Source organism: Berghia stephanieae, chromosome 2 (assembly GCF_034508935.2).
Source record: "Berghia stephanieae isolate SIO BIC M18660-M18661 chromosome 2, UCSD_Bste_1.3, whole genome shotgun sequence".
NCBI classification, from domain to species: domain Eukaryota; kingdom Metazoa; phylum Mollusca; class Gastropoda; order Nudibranchia; family Aeolidiidae; genus Berghia; species Berghia stephanieae.
Genome location: NC_088361.1, coordinates 62,202,841 through 62,218,461, shown reverse-complemented (window position 1 = coordinate 62,218,461; position 15,621 = coordinate 62,202,841). Strand labels below are relative to the sequence as shown.

General features: G+C 36.3%; 1 protein-coding gene across 11 annotated transcripts in view; it reads right to left on the bottom strand.

Moving 5' to 3' along the window:
- LOC144965293 (furin-like protease kpc-1) overlaps positions 1 to 11,244 on the bottom strand; it is a 157,915-nt gene extending 146,671 nt beyond the window's left edge. For 9 of the 11 annotated variants that reach the window (XM_078900486.1, XM_078900490.1, XM_078900493.1 and 6 more), the window contains exon 1: positions 10,366 to 11,206. In XM_078900486.1, the coding sequence (XP_078756612.1) occupies positions 10,366 to 10,530 (165 nt within the window). In that variant the 5' untranslated portion in view covers positions 10,531 to 11,206. Of the gene's footprint in view, positions 1 to 10,365 lie in introns of all 11 variants that reach the window. The other 2 variants (XM_078900494.1, XM_078900496.1) reach the window with 2 other exon arrangements.
- Positions 11,245 to 15,621: the final 4,377 nt, after the last annotated feature.

The following is a 15,621-nucleotide window of genomic DNA, read 5'->3' as shown; positions in this document are numbered from 1 at the left end:
GGTCAGGGACACTTTGTAAAGCGCTTTGAGCACATTGAGTGGATATTGCGCAATATAAAAGAAATCTCATCATGTAAGAGATCTACAGAGAAGATACGTGCCCTGAGACCAGTTCATTAATCAACAGTATATTGTATTAGGCACTGAACTATAGCAAGAACAGTGACTATATAAAAAAAAGTACAGGGGGAAACAATTATTAGTTTTTGCTAAGTTCTCGTTTCAGATTTCCGCGATTGACAAATGAATCCCACAGCTTATAGTTCCTGTAAAATAAAATGACCGATCATATAGTAAGGATTTTAAAATTGTTGAAATTGTTAAAACCAAACCAGTCATCCTTGTGATGGATGCCTTTAGCATAATTCGAAAATTAAACGAACTCACCTGTGATGTTTAATTGAAACTCTGACGAGTCCAATTCCGAATGGGGAACAAATGAATAATCACGCCGTGACTGTCAGGCTTTAACGGACACACGGAACAAATGAAACGGGATGGGACACATACATACAAGTATAATCTATAACACTATCGTATTATAGTCTAATGAGTGTAGATGATATTTACCAATCAGTCACGGCGTGATTCTTCATTTGTAACCAAATTCGGAATTGGGGTACGAGGTAGAATGGAAATGATAGAAGCAATGATCGGCCGTTTTTAATGGATGTAAGGCGATTAAAAGGACTATCCCTGACAGGTACAGTATATCCATCTTACAGACCTTTGTAATACCAAATATTTGTTTTTGCTGACCCCCCCCCCCCCCCTTTCCCCCATTAATATATCCATACAGTCCATCCATGCACCGTTCATTGATGAAAGATAGATTAAATGGAGAGAGAGGGGAGAAAAAGCAATAGAAAGGGGGGGGGGGGGGGGGGGAAAGAGTGAGTGAGTTAGAGAGAGAGAGAGAGAGAGAGAGAGAGAGAGAGAGAGAGAGAGAGAGAGAGAGAGAATACAGCGACTAAATATATTTAAGTTACTGATATCCTCATGCATATAAACAATATACTGACGTTAAAAATGTTGGGTATAGCCACTAAATCAGTATTAAATTGCTTGCATGTGTGCATTGCTGTCATACCTAATCACGATATATAACAGGTAACTGGAAGCCTGCAGATAACTCTCTCTCTCTCTCTCTCTCTCTCTCTCTCTCTCTCTCTCTCTCTCTCTCTCTCTCTCTCTCTCTCTCTCTCTCTCTCTCTCTACTCACACATACACACTCACAAAGACAAACACACACACACACATATATATATATATATATATATATATATATATATATATATATATATATATATATATATATATATATATATATATATACGCACTTTCTCGCTCCATTTATCTATCTATAATAATATAAACCTCGAAAATTCATTTGAATTTTCTCTCTCTCTCTCTCTCTCTCTCTCTCTCTCTCTCTCTCTCTCTCTCTCTCTCTCTCTCTCTCTCTCTCTCTCTCTCTCTCTCTCTCTCTCTCTCCAGACACAAGAACTCAATAACTCTCTCTCTGCCCAATAATTCGTGACCCATTGCACCAAGTTGGTATTACGTGGGGATGAACCGGATGCATAAAAGTGATCTAAAGGTGAAAGCAATCAAAAATATAACATTTCAGTATTTTGCACTTTAAGAAACTACGTATATTCAAACTCATCAATAAAACATATAAACACAGACAAAGTGGTATAATAATTTATGGAATGTAAAAAAGAACGAGATGTTCAGTGAGCGTGTTTTGCGTCGAAAAATGGAGATCACAACTTCCTCTTTTTCAAGAATGTAGTTGTGCTAAAGTTGTGTCAGTGTAATAAATCGCATCCTTTTGCTTTCTTGACAAATTAGGGAGCAAGCACTGGTGTGAGATAAAAATCTGAAAAGGCGTGTGTGAAAGGGTGAAGAAGAAGAAGAAGAAGAAGAAGAAGAAGAAGAAGAAGAAGAAGAAGAAGAAGAAGAAGAAGAAGAAGAAGAAGAAGAAGAAGAAGAAGAAGAAGAAGAAGAAGAAGAAGAAGAAGAAGAAGAAGAAGAAGAAAACAACAAAACAGAAACAAAAAATAATTGAAAGAAAAATATCGCGTAAAATCAACCTCCGACCTCCTGTACCAGTTAGACGCTGTACCATTACATATTCTTCATAAAGGTTCCCGTTTCCGCTGTGAGCTTCCAACGTAGCAGGTGAGGGATCACAGTAGAAACGTCCGGGGTCCCGTTGTGTAATGGCGGTAAGTCTGAACGGTACTCCGGAGGTCTAAAGTTCGACCTCCAGTTGAGGAGGGCTGATTTTTTGGGATGTTTTGGTCTGTTTTTGTTATTTTGTTGTTGTTTATATTTGTTACATTTTTTTCAAGTAGATACTATTTTTTTGTCTACCTGGTATGGCACTGATTCATACATACTTTTTTTTTCATGTATTGTTACGCCAAAAAGCAGCGTTCAGTAATGAAAGCAATACCTAATGCGCATCTTGAATTTTTATATCCATTATCATATTCATATCAGCAATATGGCTTTAAAATGGACCAAGTGTTCTTTAAATTCCAGCCAAACATAAGAAACATTATATTAAACATTACACATTCTAACATATTCTTTGAGATAAAAAAAAATATTAAAAAGAGAGAAACAGATAAAACCATGGAATGAAATTTAAAATAACATTTTTAAAAATAAATCTATTCCTATTATTGGCATAATATTATGAATAAAAATATATTATTTAAATCCACTTTTCAACTCATTAAACAAGCCGACATCATACCGTTTGGGGCGACGGGGCACATAATTTATGAGACAGGGTGAAAAAAATAGACTCAAACACAAAACAAGACATTTCATTACAAATCAGATTCAATATGTAGGCAGCAGCCTCTTATGGTTTCACACTACTATGTTATGACGATCGACCCAATCAGCAAAGTCTGGAAATGTAGGCATGCGTGTATGTGCAATTTAATCATAGGAATATGACCTGCATTCTAACCGTTAATGATCAGACATCGGGCAGTATCGATTATTGAATCGTCATGACGGTGCCATCAGCCGCTGAACGATTCAAAGCACTCGATAGACATACGTGCAAACAAACTCGCACACAATTCAATACATGGATACAAATAGAACACATTCACACACAGACAGCCACTATGAACATCGCGTGCTTGGCAGATTATTCTGATCCCACCAACAGCTCAGTAATTTTTGTCTAACAAAAACAATAATATTAAGAACAGATGTCATCATCATCGTTAACATCATGGTGATATAATTTCCTTTAACCTAGGAATTTGAACTTGCCAATTGTTCGCTCCCCCTTCTTCTTTGTTTTCAGATTTTTAATTACTTAATTGTTGAGAGGAGGAACGTGTGTATCTTGTGTATTTTGGATAACTGGCAATCGTATTGGACTCACTTTTCTTGCTCACACGTGGCAGATTAGCTGTATCAAATTAAGAAATTAAGGAGCAGGCACCAGTGTAAGATAAAGAACTGAACAAGTGTGTATGAAAGGTACCAGACAAAGCAAGAAAGAAAAATACAAGAAAAAAAAATCCCAAAAAATCAGTCGACCTCGACTGGGGATCGAACCTCAGACCTTCTGATTACCGGTCAGACCATTCATACACACTTGTTCAGTTCTTTATTTAGATTAGCTGTATTGACTTGCAGTGAAACGTTTATGTTGCTTGCGTACTTTATTTAACAATAAGTTATGAGAGGACAGACAGAAATATGAACGAGTTGGCCCCTCAGTGGTGCGATGCAAACTCCTCCGGAGCTCTAGTAGCATAATTCTCAAAACGTCTTTACTCTGTCCGGACTGATTGGTTCGCAAAACATAATTTCATACACTTCCATTATCACCAGTGATGACAAAATTTGCCATTTCAATTCCGAGCAAACATATTTCGTTTCTCTTTTTATTTGATTATTTTACCGTTTTGACATATTTAGGAGCTTCCCGGCGACTGAAAACAATCAATAGACAATAAGATCGTTACGTACTTCAAAGCTCTCAATAAGAGTGTAACAAAGGAATAACCTAACGGGAGACATTTAAAGATCGCAATTGTCTAGCTTGCTCATAGACAGATACAATATCTTGAGTATATTGTGGAATTGTTCTTCAGTACATCCAAACAAAGCAACATGTTGCAGCCTTATACCTAACCCTCTCTTTGATGGAAAGCCAATAGAAATGATGAAGAAGAGGAGTTACTTCATCTCATCGTTTTCGTTTGACTATGAGACGTACAGCATTGTTTTGGATAACTTGCAATCGTTTGATAGTTTAATAAAGAGCCTCAAATAAAAAAGAATTAAAAACTGTTAAAAAATTCCAAATGCTATTAATATTCTCTTGAGATCGAAAAGTGCTCATTTTCATGGTTTGACGAGTCCAATGACAATTCTGAATCAGTGATAACGCCTCGAAAGAAAGGCCCAGAAAGCTTTCTCGTGTGATGAACGGGGAAATAGCCCCCCCCCCCCCCCCCCCCCCCCCCCCCCCCCCCCCCCCCCCCCCCCCCCCCCCCCCCACAAAAAAAAAATATATATTATATAAAAGAAACACAACACAAAAACAAACCAATCCAACAGATACTGAACCGTGGAGCTTTCTTACAATGTTCTTAAATGAATGTTTGAGTATTGGCAAATGAGAGTACACTGGTCAACGTCTAAAAAGTTCACCTCTTGGGTAGCAACATCACCAGGCTATTAAGCGAAGATAACGGAAAAGAGGGGGCGGGGGGAGGGATAAACTGAAAAGTTTATTTAAGTGGCAGGTGTAGGCAAAAGTTATGTTGATTAATGTCTGATTAATGCTAATTGTTTTAACAATGTAATAATCATTTTCCTTTTTAAAAATGAAACAATCATAATACAACCAAAACCCGGTAATGAGGCATGAAAAAAAAAGCATTAATTAAATATCAAATAAAATCATCACACCATAACAAAAGAATAGGTTATCGAACAGTATTATTGTCTTTTTCTTTCTTTATTTTTCTTTCTTGTATTCATCCTAACAACGTTGAATGTCATGCCGGATCCAGCGCGGTCACTGGTTACAAAAGAATGTGGTTCTTGTCGCGAGCCTAATGAGCTATGCATTGCTTCTTAGAGTGAAAGTTAGGGTCAGCAATGTCCTGTTGGGCCCAGCCGAGCGAAACCTCCAGGTCTCAGAAGGAGACGGGACCCGCAGAGTGTTGACATAAAAACATTCGTTCACGCGCCAACGAACATTGGACCGAGTGTCTATTGTTGACAAAATCACACACATTGCTCAAAATATGCACGCTCTGGTGGATCTGACACAGAGAGAGGGAAGAGAGACTCGACGTGGATACGGCAAGAATTTGTACAACTACAACACTCACTCCACAGATCTTGGAATACATTCCGTATCTTCAATTTACTGTGATTGGTATGCGTCATGACATAAGGAATAAAAGAACGGTATATGGCATGGGGCTCGATAATTAAGAAAGAACGGGGGAAAGAAGAAAAAAAGATATTATAACTAACAATATGATAATCGACTGGTGGTGTCGCTGGCTCATTGGTGAGCAGGTCCCTCTTGCGGATAAAAGAAGCGAGTTCAAGCGTTATATACCGCATTACTGATGCTTGAACTAACCCACTCTCGTGCTGGTATTGAAATAAACAGAGAATGTAGGAAAAGAATCAATGATGAGTGAATCTAAAATACTATTTCACTCATTTAGATCAACATACATCCAAAAGTAGCGAAAAATTTCAGAACATGTCCTAGTGTACCCCCAGGATTAAAAAAAAAAAAATACCAATTGATTACAAACGTATGTAGTTAAGTCGCAGGTGTAGGCCTAAAAAAACCCTAAATATTTTAGTAATCAATATCTATATAGATATTGATTACTAAAATATTTAGGTTTTTTTTCTTCACATATGTGAAATAAAATTGTATGTGTATCCGGCCTGGAAACCGTAAGAAGGCGGGATACGTGGACTGCACAATCTGTTTTATTGCTTTAGTGCATCGTTACATCCACCGCCCACGTCCGTTTTCAAATGACATGAAGGTGGATTGGACGAAAGTGCTTGACAGTGGAGTCTGAACCGTGACACACGCTGTCTACAATCCCTTTAATAGAAACATAACAATTGAACATAACATACAGATTACTGACCTGTCTCATTCATCACCTGGCCCATGACACCCATCCACCCTCTTCCTAATAACGTTACAGTTAGTTATAAAAAGATGAGACTCTCAAAATGACAGACCCCCCCCCCCCCTCCCTCTTTATCCGTTGAATGCAATGAATGATATGTCAAATGTATTATAATATTACTATGTCCACATGAGCGTAATTGATGTGACGGGTAATATTTCAGCTTAAACATGGATGGCTTTATGTCTGTAATGTGCAAATGAGCCAAAGACATAACTGGTAAAGAGGTCACCGAGATATTATGTTATAAAATATCATAATTGACTCTCAGCAGTAACTTTAAGATTTTCTCCTCCGAATATTCAAAAGTTTGAATCTTGTTTGAAAGTAGAATGCATTAGTAGTAGCACTGTAGTAATAGTAATAGTAATAGTAGTTGTAGTAGTAGTAGTAGTAGTATTAGTAGTAGTAGTAGAGGAAGAAGAATAAGAATAAGAATAAGAAGAAGAATAAGAAGAAGAAGAAGAAGAAGAAGAAGAAGAAGAAGAAGAAGAAGAAGAAGAAGAAGAAGAAGAAGAAGAAGAAGAAGAAGAAAGAAGAAAGAAAGAAGAAGAAGAAGAAGAAGAAGAAGAAGAAGAAGAAGAAGAAGAAGAAGAAGAAGAAGAAGAAGAAGAAGAAGAAAAGAAGAAGAAGAATGAAGAAGAAGAAGAAGAAGAAGAAGAAGAAGAAGAAGAAGAAGAAGAAGAAGAAGAAGAAGAAGAAGAAGAAGAAGAAGAAGAAGAAGAAGAAGAAGAAGAAGAAGAAGAAGAAGAAGAGATATAAAGGCTGGGTTTTGCATTCTTATTTCGCTAAACAGATTAAGGGATTGTAAGATCATTGTTAAATGTGTCCTCTTGGGTTTTTAGTTTTGAATTACCGAATCCATCATTGACCGCTTAAATTAAGGAACAAAATAGAAAAGCCAAGTTTGCCCATAACTTACATTATAGAACTCACCATGAAAGTATTCAAAGTATGGCATGGAAACTCAAAATAAACTAAATGACACACAAATAAAAGTATCACAACAGACACATAAGGTCCATGAACCCAAAATCCATCCCTGTTTAGACGGTGCTAATAGGACAGTTACAATTTCTTGCCACCCTTTGGCTAGAAAATTGGTTTGAAAGAGCCAGTTAACCAATTACTCATGAGTTGACAGAGAGGTAAAATAAATACCAAACTCTATATTTTGATTCGAAACCAAATGTCAACCATTATCTTCTTCCTATGGCAGAAGTCAATAAAAAGACTATTTAGGTGACCCATCTTCTGAAAACAGTATTATGTTAGAGGGATTTCTACGATCAAAATTCAACTTATAAAACTTGAGTTTAAATATGCCTCCATTAAGGAGAAAGAGTTTTGTTGCTTAAATTTCAGGAAATTTAAGTTAAATGTTCAAACTCTAATTGCTTTGACTATAAACTCTTTTCTTCATCTAGTTTTAGGAATGTCAGACCCCCCAGTTTCTGTGTGACAGAGCTGAAAATTCACAATTTTCATCCAAGTTCGCTTTTATTCAGAGATAATATCTGATTGCCACAGCGAGCCACATATGTGTAATCCAATAAATCACACCTTTACTATTATTTCAAGAAGTCCAAAAATGGATGATAAATAGGAAAAGACTTTTTATTCATTCTCTAACCATACTCTGATGTAAAATGAGTACCTAGTCATTAAGTCACTAACATTTTCTGTCTAAAAAAATTGTGAAAGTGCCTAAAATGAAACGCGTCTCGTCCAACAAGCTAAATTTGCAGCGGACATGGGGTCCCTTGAAAAGTGAATTGAGCACATAAAGAGAATATTGCAATATAAAATAATGTTTTTGTTGTTGTTTTTTTGTCTTTTTCTATTTCACTCGGGGTCAAGGTTTGTCTGCAACAACTGTCACTCATCTGGTTACTGACCACCAGGAACAACACTTGAATTCACTTATAAAAATGAGACGGTTAAAGTCATAACTTTTATTATAACAGGACAACTCATCCGAACGAAAATTACTAACAATATAAGTTAATATAACTGTTAATGACCAACTTGATTTAAAAAAATAAATTGAAATAATAATAGGGATGAGTTAAACTCATCTCTTCACCTCGTAACTTACTACTCTGTGTGACTGCATTTTATTATTAAAACCACTCTTAATATAATCCCGCTCCTTTGTAACATATCTTTAACCTAAAACATAACAGTAACAGAATAGAGATAACTTTAATTGTATGTTATGAATATATCTTAAGTCAGTCTATATGATGGTATGATGTGTATGTACCCATTGAATTTAATTAATACAAACTCGAAAATGTTTTAAGTGTCCTCCTGCCTTTATGAAAGATGAATTTTTAAATTTTTTTAAAAAATAAATTTATAAATAAAAAGCCAACCTATATTATTTCCTGCCGCTAAATTTGTCAGTGTTAACCTTCCCCCTTCGCTGGTAATGTTGTCATCCTGACAATTGTAGGGGATTGATGGCTGAGCGTTTATCACGTCTTTTGTGTTGAATATAAAGATAAGCCAAGTAAAGGGTTATAAGGATGAAAAAATTCAACTTTTTATGGATGATAGCCTTCTCTATAGGCAAATTCAAACTCAAAATATTGTAATGTGCGACATGAAGACCTGGACATGTTACAATCATGCGTGTGAAAATGGAATTCTAGCCTAAGAAATTCCAGCCTAATTGGCATCACAAACAAAATGAAAATAATTAGTAAGTTCAAATTACACGAGGAGAAAAATTGGAGACAACTCACAGGGAAGAATATTTTGGATTAACTCATGGCATTTTGAAAATGTCTTGGCGGCACCACATCGATAAAGTTTGCAAAAAAGGCCAATAGAAAACTTGGATTCTTACGAAGAAATGTACAAAGTTGTCCAAGAATCAGAGAAACCTGCTGTATGAAAAGTGTTCGTGCAACCAATTTTAGATATAGTGCATGCATTTGGAACCCCAAGAATAAAAAAAAGTAGGTGGAACAGCTCTAAAAAATTAAAAACAGAATGTGCACGTTTGTTTGTAACAACTGCAGGACTGAAAATGTCAGTGACATGCATAAGAGCCTAAACTGGTCACTATCACATTGAAAGACGCATCATCCAAAGAGCTAAGGCCTCTTTAAGATTAAGACCTGTCACTGACTGACAACAATCCCAATTAGTACTAGTCTTATTCCGAACCAAAGAAAACTGCATTCATAAACATTTTGCAGTCACGAGTTAACGGTCAAGAATTCGTTTTATCCAAAAAACCATCTAAACATATGGAAATCCCTGCACGAAAATATATGAAGCACGAATTCATAATAATGGCCAAATAGAATTTGACCGAAAAATCTAGTAAATCGAATAAAGTCTTAGTTATCCATCCTCACCACAGAGTCGTGATTATCTTCGGCTGCACAGAGCTGCAACTTATTTGATTGAAGTTGAAATCGAAGTTACATTCAACACAACTCTGTGAAAAAGGCAGGATACTGACTGATGCCAACTTTTGTGCAAATTTGAGTATCAATCTCAACGCCATTTTCCACCTCTTATCTAATTTTTTGCCAGCCCTGTCCACAAAGCTTGTTTCTGATTATTATTATATAATTATTATTATTATTATTATTATTATTATCCATGATTCTGATAACTCAGTCATTGCCAGTTACTTATATTCTTGAAAGCATTATTGATTATGGTGGGTGGTGTAGTGGTAGAAGTAGTTGTAGTAATAGTGTAGTAGTAGTAGTAGTAGTAGTAGTAGTAGTAGTAGTAGTAGTAGTAGTAGTAGTAGTAGTAGTAGTAGTAGTGGTGGTGGTAATAGTGTAGTAGTAGTAGTAGTAGTAGTAGTAGTAGTAGTAGTAGTAGTAGTAATAGTGTAGTAGTAGTAGTAGTAGTAGTAGTAGTAGTAGTATAGTATAGTAGTAGTATAGTATAGTAGCAGTAGTAGAAGTAGTAATAAAGGTAGTAGTAGTAGTAGTAGTAGTAGTAGTAGTAGTAGTAGTAGTAGTAGTAGTAGTAGTAGTAGTAGTAGTAGAATTTGTAGTTGTAAAGGAGTAGTAGTGGACACTGGAGAGGAGAATAATGAGGAATACGACGAAGAGCTGACACTGACTAGAAAGAGAGTCGTATTGAATAGAACTTATTAAATTACCTTTCCTTTATAGATGAATCCATGGCGGTTTGCAACATTCTTGGCGACCTCCTCTCCACCAATTATGTGAACTGCCCATAGGTCAGTGTAATGACTTCCTAAAGCTTCCGAGTACAGAATCAACACAAAAAACAAAACTTTCACAATAAAAATCGATCCATTCATTGTGTTGGCCAGGGCAAGATGGGAAGCCGTTATCCTTGCTGCCAATCTTCCCTGCCAATGAAAAGGAGCATCTCAGTACCAAAGAAAGGCCGTATCTTTTCACTATTTATAAGAGATTTTCAATCATTGATCACCATTAACATCAACAATGAATTCTAAACTCATTCATGGGGTTTACGGCTACAGCTCTTGTCTAGTCTCGCCTGTCATAATAATCATATCTTTTGCTATTCATCCATATCAACGACGTTGTGATTTTATAAACAACCTGATCACTCCTACTAGATACCAAATATCAAATCAATGAAAGCATCTTCATCTCCAAGACCGATGTGTCGACTAAAAGATTAAATATCGCCCCAGCAGAGAAGAATCCACTTCAATTTCTAACCATTCTCCATATTGAATTCCGTCGTATTTATCAAAAAGTGAATCAGAACACACAGTGGTTATTTCCACTTTCTCACCCTCCCAATCGAACAGAATTTACTCAAAAACTAGTCCACGGTTTAGATTTAGGTACGGTGGGTGATCAAGATGCCAAGCTAAACTCCTAAACTACACCACAGACTGTGGACTAGGTACACTGCCGTGATGGAAGTGCGTTTGTTTGATGTTGTGTCGGCGAGTCGGGGAGGTTCCAGTTCCAGTCACAATCCATACATCCGACTTCGCCACCACGTCCGAGCGTCGACGGTGCGACGAACAGGGTGCGACACTCACTCACTTTTCTCTCCCTCGCTACTCCCCTCTGAGTCGGAGCTGGTATCGATACTCGGACATTTCATGAAAGACAACAAGGAAAGTTTTCATAGATATTTAATATTTCTGAATTGCGCCCCTTCCTCCATATCTCGTCAAGTATTATGATGTACACCAAAGTTGTATTTAAAATTTAAAATAAACTTTTAGGCCCCTACTTCCTTTTTTTTTAAAAAAGTTTTTCAATGTAAAGATTGCATTTACCGTACCCTTTTCTTTAACAAAACAAAACTGCTTGTCACTTATCTCTGGAGAGATCTTGCTCCTCATTCTTTTCATAAGTATTCTTAATATAATTTTGTGACCTGGCTCGTTATGCCTATTGTTCTGTGTTGGTCACCGTTAATAGTTCCTTGTGGTTTTGTTTTTTTGTTGTTGTTTTTTTTTTTTTTTTTTTTTTTGGGGGGGGGGGGTGTATGGTAATGAATACCGATTGTCTCAAAACATTAGGCAATTCACCCTTTTCGTATATGACATTAAAGGCTTTTGTCAGAATGTATATTCCCAGATCGTCGAGGGCGTCAATCAATTCTATTGAGAAACTATCTTGGCCTACCGCTTTCCCCCTTTTCATCTCTTTGCAAACAGCTTCTACTTCTTCTCGCATAATCTAGGGACCTGGGCTCACAGTAGAGATTTCTTTATCCAAGCACGTCCCTCTTTTGTCCTCCGCGTAAAGATGTTTTATGTATACTGCCCAACGTTCCAAAATGTCGTTGTTGTCGATAAGTAAATTACCGTTTGCGCCTTTAACGTATTTTCTAGCCATGGCTGGTCGTTTTCCACTTAGATCTTGTATTGACTGGTAGAACTGTTTGGTTTTAGATTTTTTTAGTCTTTCAATTCTGTGACATTCATGTTCAATATAATCTTCCTTTGCTCTCTTACAATCAAATTAATTTACAAGCAAGTAAAGAGAGAGACGGAAAGACCAGCAAACCAAACCATGAACGCATTTTTCTTTTCAGAACATCAGGACGAGGTATAAAGGACGACCACCAACAATTCACACTGGGACTTGAAACACATAAAATATGTCAGCATTAAATAGATTCAGCCGAAGACCTTCAGTCTCTAAGAAAAATGGAGGGATCTCACACAGAGGACAGAAGAGGTGGCCGAGGCGTCCCATGTATGACCAGGAAAGGCTCTAAAGTGGTGTGAAATTAGATGCCTGCACTTTTTAACGTCAATTCCAAAGCAGCATGAGATAGTGTGTGATATATATATATATATTCATTTGTGTATTTTATATTTTCAAAATATTACTACTATATTTATTTGTTTTCAATTTGAATTATTTCTGTAATTCTTTTGGTGAGAAAAGAAAAGTAAGGGGAAAATACTTCATAACAAGGGTATCGGTTGATTAAAACAACTCCCAACTTGTCAAACATTCTTAAATCCGAGTCTTCAAAGAAGACAATGCGAGGGTTTTTGGTTTAAAAAAAAAAAAAAAAAAAAAAAAAAAAAAAAAAAAAAAAAAAAACAAACAATTAACAAATCGGTGACAATTTTAATTGTGTGTGTGTGTGTGTGTGTGTGTGTGTGTGTGTGTGTGTGTGTGTGTGATAGGCCACACTGCTACGGGAGAGCATTTTTATAAAGAATATCGACAGGCAGAAAAAAAAAAGAAGAAAAGAGACAAACAATTTAGATCAGTGGTTCTTTATTTCAGTCAAACCTCTAACTCACATTTTTTTCTCTCATAATAATAATAATAATAATAATAATAATAATAATAATAATAATAATAATAATAATAATAATAATAATAATAATAATAATAAGAAGAAGAAGAAGAAGAAGAAGAAGAAGAAGAAGAAGAAGAAGAAGAAGAAGAAGAAGAAGAAGAAGAAGAGGAAGAAGAACAATAATAATAATAATAATAATAATAATAATAATAATAATAATAATAATAATAATAGAGCAGTAAAGTTAGGTGCCCCAAACGTAAACAATAACAAGTTGCTAGTGATTTCCGTTAGGGACCGGAATAATTTACGCACAATATAGGTCTCCCAATTTTGTAGTTTGAGTTGTAGGCAATACACTTTCAGTATTGAAAATATGTTTACATAAAATCTAACAGTTGCAGAAATAATAATATAACTCTAAATTATTATGAAAATCAGGCTCCGAATAATTCTCGTTTTGTTCACACCAGCGCAATAATTTGCTTGGTCTAAAAATAGATAGACTGTAATTTTGATAAATTTTAGAAAATTTTACCTTTTGTTCATAAAATATCCATATTAGACATTATTTGATGCATGATCGAGTATTTATGAATATGTGTTTCTTTGCACTAAATAGCCAAATTTTAAAGGTTATTTTTTTCTATTATTTACATTGGAACGTGAGCTGTCAAGACAGGAACATGTTTACGTTTGGGGCACCTAACTTTATGCTCTATAATAATATAATAATAATATATATATATAATAATAATAATATATAATATAATAATAATAATATAAATATTATAATTAATAATTTCAGGGACGGCTGGTAATAATGGGACAGGGTGGGCAAATTACCAGCTGTTTTTTCAAGTTATATGCTGTATTACAGGTCGAAATAATCAAATTTAATATTAGATAATTTCAAAAGTTACTACATTAAACTTAATAAATTCTTATACTGAAATCAATTTGTTGTATCTTTGATAGATTGCGAATCACCATGCACACCGTAATGCATAAACAGGATGCGCTCATGTTCTTATTTATCACCCCCCCCCCCCCCCCCAACCCCGCCCCCCCCTTCCCCCCCCCCCCCCCCCCCCCCCCCCCCCCCCAACCACTCCACTCCACTCCGCCGACATCGTCATCTCATCGTCACGTCGCCTGACGGTAGCAGCTTCTTATGGTTCACACTATTATGTTATGACGATCGACCCAATCAGCAAAGTCCGGTCCGCATTCGTGCACCGTCGCGAACCCGCCTGGTAGCATCGTCACAACACACCTTTCGACTAGATGCTCTGCCGTTTCGGGTTCTTGTCCACAGCGTGGACATAAAGGACAGGAAGTTAGACCCCACTGATGTAACGCACCGGCCGTTAGGCAGCTCCTCGACCGAAGCCGATTCGCAGCTACCCAGTGTCTCCTCTTACTGGTATCAAAGCCTGGCAATTTCTCACCAAGCTTAGAGGAGTGTAGGTCCCCGCCCCCACGAGGGATTGAATTCGTCCAAACCGACTTCCATCTCGTATGTGCAGCTCTGTCCGTAGTCAGGGATTCTGCGTACAAGGGTTGCCGGGACTTATTTCGGCTCGAAACGGGGGCACCGTTCATTATGCGCATGAGAGGGGTATCCCCATTCCCTCTCTCTTTGATCTTACTCAGCCAGTTTCCCGTAATGGTCTCTCTCCGGACATCGGGGGGCTGGATCGCTGCCATTACCGGGCCCCATTCTCTAGGGGTTGTTGCTAGCGTTCCCGACACTATGACGGTGATTTTGCTGTCTGGCCTCTCTAGTACTAGGTCGGGCTAATTCAAATGAGCCCACCTTATTAACCAGTGTACACTAAATAGAGATTTTGGCAAACGAACTTTTTCTTATTTATTGCCTTACTTGTGCTGGGAAGGTTCCAGTATTGAATTAAATTTATTAATTTACTAATATTATATCAATTTAGTATTAGTTTGTGTTGTTTTAATATATTTGTTTATCCATTTAAATTATTTCTCTTTTTTTTTCCCTCGTTTTCTTTAGTGTTTCTCAAAACTCATTTATTTAAATTGTTTTCTTATTTGTTTTTTGTTGTTGTTGTTGTTTTTTGTTGTTGTTTTTTGTTTTGTTTTTTAACAAATTAATTTGTTAATTCTTTTTTTAAAATTATTCTTAAAGTAATTACCGCAGTATTTTTATTGCCAGACTAAATAATTTTGCAAAACAATGTATTTTCTATTGTATTCCCTCTAATAAAACAAAACACTTTTATTCAAAAGTCACGACTAAATAAATATATAAAATACAACCACCATTTTGGTTTTCTCAACAATTGAATTAGTATACGAGAAAAACTCTTCTGAGTAAGGAGATAGTAGAATTCTAAGTTATAGAGACCTTTAAAGGAAGGGTGGGCAGATTCCGTACTTGCCCGTCCTGAAGCTAATACACACATAAGATGGTTCGCGATGAAGAGGCGGGAAGCAAGGGATTGGTTGGGTAAGGAGCAAAGATAACACGGTAATTATTGTGACGATAGTCAAACGAATACATGAGGAGAGATTGGTAACATTATTTTGTCTTAATTATATTGTATGAAGTATTGGCGAAAGCCTAATATTAAATAAACGTTGTTTTTGTTTGTCTTATTTT